Source organism: Malaya genurostris, chromosome 3 (genome assembly GCF_030247185.1).
Source record: "Malaya genurostris strain Urasoe2022 chromosome 3, Malgen_1.1, whole genome shotgun sequence".
NCBI lineage: Eukaryota > Metazoa > Arthropoda > Insecta > Diptera > Culicidae > Malaya > Malaya genurostris.
Window position 1 is genome coordinate 278638995 of NC_080572.1, and position 6571 is coordinate 278645565.

The 6571-nt window shown below is 36.0% G+C and overlaps 1 protein-coding gene across 4 annotated transcripts; it reads left to right on the forward strand.

Moving 5' to 3' along the window:
- The first annotated feature begins 3425 nt into the window (after positions 1-3425).
- On the forward strand, positions 3426-6343 carry LOC131436627 (GTP-binding nuclear protein Ran). 4 transcript variants are annotated; one of them, XM_058605454.1, is made up of 3 exons: positions 3426-3568; positions 4299-4856; positions 5139-6343. In XM_058605454.1, the coding sequence occupies exons 2-3, from the start codon at positions 4428-4430 to the stop codon at positions 5352-5354; spliced, it is 645 nt and encodes a 214-aa protein (XP_058461437.1). In that variant the 5' UTR covers positions 3426-3568; positions 4299-4427; the 3' UTR covers positions 5355-6343. The 4 variants fall into 4 exon arrangements, with proteins under 4 accessions (XP_058461437.1, XP_058461435.1, XP_058461439.1 ...); XM_058605452.1 differs by having other exon boundaries at positions 3466-3620; XM_058605456.1 differs by lacking the exon at positions 3426-3568 and adding an exon at positions 3924-4197.
- The last annotated feature ends 228 nt before the right edge of the window (positions 6344-6571 follow it).

Sequence of the window (6571 nt, forward strand, 5' to 3'; positions counted from 1 at the left end):
AATCCAATTTGACAAAACAAAGTCGCCTGTATCTAAGTTAGCCGAGCGTTTTCATGGTTTTCATCTTCTCACCTTCGCTGAAAATGTCAAAGATTTCAATGTTTGAGTTGTATATCTGGCAGCGGTGAGGCAGTCGGTCACCAGAATGTCTGCCAGCCATATTTTTCCAGCTGGCAGCGTTTAGTCAGCCATCTGGCAGCCATGCGTATGCGGGTAGTGTCTGTTTTACTAGCGAACAATGTTTTGCACGACAAGCTTTGAGCGAAGATCGATCCGTTTAATTCATGTGGTCGAAGTTTCATGCGCATTATTTTGGCACTGAAATTCTTCTTAATACTTGTTCCCATTCTTGTACAGGGTAAATTATGAAAACGTGCCCCATAGTTGGTCTATTTTACTATGAAATACAATTTTTTTAGTACATCTAGGCCCTAAATTACGCTAAAACTCTCTTTTTACCTTCATTTTAAGTCTAGCATTTCACAATCGATTTTGTACACTTTTGTGGAATTGTAAAGGTTTAAAAATTGTTGATTGGATAGATGGTGAATGTTTTCCAAACTATTTTCAAAGTGTATTTAATCCGAATCAATTAAGGATTAGTTTTTTTGTATTTTCGTTGGGGTAGGAACCGTCTTTTAGATGAAAATGTTTAATGATGGTAACATTTAAAAAGATGTAAGATTTCAATTTCGTTTACTGCTGGTCTAACTTTGTAGCGTTTGAAATAAATAAAAATTGAATTTGGACTTGTAGGCCAAGTTTCGGGCTTTTGTAAATCGTATTTTCCCATTTCGTGTACTCTATTGTTCACTGCATTGTATTGTATTTGTTTCCATCATCTCGACCTTAAGTAATTGGATTTTACACATATTATTTTATTGAAACAGTGACAAAAAATATAGTTTGACACAGCAAATATTGTTGCTTGAAACAATAAAACAAATAAATAGAAAAATTTCTCTGTAGATAAGTTTGTTTTAATTTTTTTTTTTAATAATAAATATTTGACATGTTCCGTTCCTGTCAATTTCTTAACAAATAATTTCACAGTAAATTCAAAGAGAAAAATTCGTTTTAAATTAACGAACTTCTTAAATAGTTAAGATTTGTAGTGCTTTAAATTTACAACTTCAACTTGAAAAAAAGCACCTAAAACGATTAGTTATTGCAACGTTCTTGTTTATTTAAACCATGCATTTTTGTTTGTTTTAAAGAATAAAATTATTATGATTTGATTGATACTTCATTTACTTCTATTTATATTCATTTTCAAATTCTTCAAAACCAAGCTTTCGATTGATATTGAAAACTTAAAAAAAATCTATTGTCGCTGCAGCACTAATCTGCAATTCGCTGGACAGTCCAGCGCAGCGACGTTGCCGAGCGACGTCAGTTGAACTGCCATTTCCTATACATCAACTGATAGAATCATGTTACTTTATACATATTTTGTTGTCTTGTTTATGAACCACGTGCTTCAACATAAATGAAAACATTTTCTTGCCTCCACTATCGAAGCACATAACGATGGAATATTACTTTCTGTATGCGCTTAAAGTTGATAATGTATGTTTGGGAATCAATGGGTTTGACACTGAACGTTACAAGGGAGTGAATTTTCGTACAATTATGAATGATTAATATATCGCATGGCAGTCTCCATACCATTGGGGCACATTGAACTTCGCTGGAGCAACATAATCAGGCGAAAGAGACGTCGCTTCCGATTTTTATCTGCATGCACAATATAAAGGCTCCATAAAATGCAGTTTGGCTTTTTTGCCATACACGCAGAGAAAAAAATGTAAAGATAACCAAATTTGGGTTTTAAACAACTATTTTTTTAAATGAAATAGTGATTTAATAGTGAAATCTTATTTTAATACAGCAAATATTGCTGCTTTAAACTATAAAACATCATATTTAATTTTTCTCAGTGGATTAGTTTGTTTCGATCAATATTTTTTTACGATTTCACAGAAAATTCGATTTGAAAAATTTGTTTTAAATATACGAACTCTAGTTAAAGTTGATGTTGTTGTTATAATCACACATTATTGTTTGTTAAGAATGAAATGATTTCTTTCAAACTAATTTGCAAAAGTAATTTTAGAAGCTACTTTTATTTCGATTTATATTCGTTTTAAAATGCTTAAAAACCAAGCTTTTGATTGATATTGCCAATTTCCAAAAAATTGGCGATCGAATTATCCACATACCACAATTAAGCTCTGGTATTTTAATGAGTACCCGTAAAAAAAATAAACCATTGATTTTACAGCATAAACCATTGATTCACAATTAGATCATTGGGTTACAATACATTTTATTGTATCTTGACAAGATATTGTTTCTACGATTCTACAATTGAATTTATTGCACATGTCGTGTTTCAAACAATATGCAAACTGTACATTTGATTGTTTTCCAAGAAATCTCTGCAACAAATATTTTTTCGTAAAGAAAATGGGTTATAAAATGTTATGCAATGTTCAAAAATATTATTAACTATCAATACATATACTTGAATTGTTGAAAACTAGCGGAAGAAAAAAAAGTTCTGTATTATTCGCGCGGCAAAAAGATGCTTGTGGTTTATAAGAAATAGAACTAATATCATTCATTGAAACAGTAAACTTAGTTCTATCGTCACACATATAAGACAATAGATAAATTGAGAAAAATCTTTGTTAGATGCAAAGGTATAGCAGGATTCAATCAACATAGACATTGCCGATAACATCAACTTTGGTTGACATGTAATAAATAGCTAATTCCCGCATAGCGTTTTGGCTACCTGGGCAGCCATGGCCACCAGAAGGCTACCAAAATTGATTCAGTGACGGTTGTCAAATCCACTTTGACAAAACAAAGTCGCCTGTATCCATGTAAGCCGAGCGTTTTCATCTTCTCACCTTCGCTGAAAATGTCAAAGATTTCAATGTGGAAAAATCCTGGTGGATACGGTTGTATCGTTTGAGTTGTATTTCTGGCAGCGGTGAGGCAGTCGGTCACCAGAATGTCTGCCAGCCATATTTTTCCAGCTGGCAGCCATGCGTATGCGGGTTTATTTCAAAAATAAAATCAGCCGTAACAAATATTTGTGTTATTCGACTAGACCAAAATTTATATTCAAATCAAACAGGGAACATTGTTGATGTTGAAGGAAGAAATTAGTTCAAAACAATCATATTCTAGTTAGAAATCATCATAAAATTGATTGACGGCCCGATCTCGGCTCGTAATCAATCACTGGGATTCTGCACGTTGAGAGCCCCTCGACGTATACAGAATTGAATACTGCTAACGGTACTTTCTAATGTCTAATGCTGCTGTCAAGTTACAGTGCAGCCAACGAATAATTCGCTGTTTCCGGTCGTGACATACTCTCGCGCCATTCATGACACACACAGATACCTATTTCGCTCTTTCGTTGCGTCGTGAAATTCGCAATCATATGCCGTCAGTAGAGTGAGTGGCGGGCTACGTCAGATTATGCTCGCAGCTCTGTTCAGTCCGTATTGTGCATTTCGATCGTTTGCTTGTGTTTTCGTGGAATTTTGCTGTAAGTAGGCATCCCCAAAAGACCGTGCGGAAAAATAAGTGTATTTTAATAGGTGATTTTACTAGAAAAATAATGATAGTTTATAGTTCCTGTTATTGTTCAGATGCTGCTAAATTACTCGTGAATAAGATTTTGATGTGGTTCGATGGAAATGTTTTCTATTTTCCGGTGTTCAGGCGGTTCGGAAGGTGCATTGCGTACCGAAAGTGAAGGATTTTCATTTTTCGGTCTGCTTTCTGTGTGGCTGATTGAGTCAGCGAGAGAGTTTGTACGAGTGGTGTATAGTTACACTGAGAGAGAAAGAGACAAACCTAATGTTGAACCGTTTTTGAGCGAAACGGTGTAGGACGAAGTAACGGAAAGTGGGAAAGAGAAGCGCGCGCCTTTTGATTGTGGAGGAACAAATTTTTGGAAAACCGATCAACGGATCTTCCTTATTGTCGGTCTAAAGAACCGTCAGTTGATTAAAATTTTTTCTAAACTCAAATTGTGAATTTTTATCGTTTGCCGGAATTACCATCTTGTATTAGAGTGTGAGCAAATTAGCAAGCTGTGGAGTTTGAAAAAACTGTGTGATTGAGCAACTGAGAACGGTCTCCCAGAAGTTTCTCGATTGTACAGATTTTGCAGTATGTCGGAAATTTGACGTTTTCGGCTTTGGAATAAATCAAAACTTTAAACAATCGTCACATTCCTCATCTAGTTTGTATTCTCTATTTTCATTTCCCAGGTGAACAAGCGGGCACAAATTTCTGAACGATTTCAAGGTGACAGCTGCTAAAAAGACGCCAGTATACTGTAATCGCAACCTCAATCACATTTGAATTTCCGAAGCGTATACTTTGCTAAAGTCGTAACGATGGCCGAAAGTGATATGCCAACGTTTAAGTGCGTCCTGGTAGGAGACGGAGGTACCGGTAAGACCACATTCGTGAAACGCCATATGACTGGCGAGTTTGAGAAGAAATATGTCGCTACTCTCGGTGTCGAAGTGCATCCTCTGGTATTTCACACTAATCGAGGGGCAATACGATTCAATGTTTGGGACACGGCAGGACAGGAAAAGTTTGGCGGACTGCGAGATGGTTACTATATTCAAGGTCAATGTGCCATTATCATGTTCGATGTGACGTCCCGAGTAACGTATAAGAATGTCCCTAACTGGCACAGAGATTTGGTGCGGGTATGCGAAAATATTCCGATTGTTCTGTGCGGAAACAAAGTAGACATCAAGGATCGTAAAGTGAAAGCAAAGGCCATTGTGTTTCACCGAAAGAAGAATCTACAGGTAAGGATATGTGTTCCGAATTTCCGTGTTCCGCCGGTAGGCGTACCCTTGACTTGATTATGACTTTCTATTTGTAATCGAGGGGCTAATGTACGCTAGAGAATGTTACTATTGACAATGACGATCTTGCTATTCTTCAGATTTTACCCTTTCTTCAGGGTCTAATCGTTGCAAAGTGAGATTGCACAAGTTTTGAAATTATGTCGGCAAACGTCACCACCGTTTGGCGGCGTCCGTTTCGTCAAAACAGCAAAGCCGTAATGTTTTTTTTTTTATTCACAGTACTACGATATTTCCGCCAAGTCAAATTATAACTTCGAGAAGCCATTCCTGTGGCTGGCCCGCAAACTAGTTGGCGATCCGAACCTGGAATTTGTTGCCATGCCTGCCCTGCTACCGCCAGAGGTCAAAATGGACAAGGACTGGCAGCAACAGATCGAAAAGGACTTGCAGGAGGCGCAAGCCACCGCGCTACCGGATGAGGATGAAGATCTGTAAATGGCAGGACACCACACATAAATTATACATTAGAAATCGAAACCAGCAAAAAAAAAACAAACAAGAAACCAAGCCTGATTGAAAACAGAAACGCAAAAAGTGCGTAGCAAGTGAATCCTCTGCAAAAGAATTAAAATTAACGCTCGTTTATCATTTAAGCAAAATAAAATTAATCTAATGATATGAGAAGTAATTATTAATAATTGAGTATGATCGAACGAAGTTGAGGAAAAGTTTAACTAGAAGAGCGATCGTGTCCATCGTTTTCTTTTTTGTTCGATAAGGAAAGACGGTGAATAAAGTACAGAAGCGTGGCAAGATTAGACCATCATAAATTGGTTGCATTCATTGCAACACATTCATTATTAAAACTGTTACTTGCGCGAATACCTCTTTATTCTTGGCTCTTGAAAGCCAATAAATTGTTGTTCATTTTGTTTAGTTATTTTGGTTTAAAACACCAAGAGAGCAACTGTACTTGCGGTTGTCTGTTCTTTGTACTATTGCAATGATCATTTCGTCAAGTACTTGATTCTAGTAACTTCATGATATTTGTGTGTATTTGAATTACGGCAAATGCTATTCGAAAGGAAACCAAACTAAAATTAATGTAAATTAATTTATACAAATATATATTGTTTCCATGTAACACACTAAAGTTTCTTTACCGTTATTTTTCCGTGTATCCAGGACAGTTTGGTACATTGGCTTAAAAGGTGTATTTTTCGAGCTATGTTAGTTGTATATTATCGTTATACCGAACAAGAACAATCCGTTCCAGTGTAATACATCTTTTAGTATCTCAAGCACTGAAAATCATTTGCTTTATCGTAAAGTTAGGAAGAAAACCAACTTGCGGATTCAGTTAGGATATAGTAGGAAAGAAATAATACGCTAATCCGGTAGGTAAATCGAAAAATAATGAGTGGTTTATGCGTATGAATGATGAATTTGAATAAAACGAAAAAAACAATTTCTTTTAAATGTGACTGCAAATTTTGTCATTCGTAGAGCCGAAATCCAATCCAACTGAAAATTTGCATTCTGTATTTCGACCGAGTGATGCATACATGAAATACAGAATAGGGGTTAATAATTCTTGATGGGCACAAACATTTCTAGTAACTCAGAGATGGTCATAGGATTATTTTAAGGAGAAAATTGGTATCACTAGCAGGAAAGAGTTTAAGCACTCACTAGTCGAAAACGAGTGTCAG

Bases quoted from the DNA above. Each gene is read 5' to 3' on its own strand.
- LOC131436627 (XM_058605454.1), top strand. From the start codon at position 4,428: ATGGCCGAAAGTGATATGCCAACGTTTAAGTGCGTCCTGGTAGGAGAC. The intron at 4,857-5,138 runs GTAAGGATATGT...TTTTATTCACAG, and splicing joins ACCGAAAGAAGAATCTACAG to TACTACGATATTTCCGCCAA.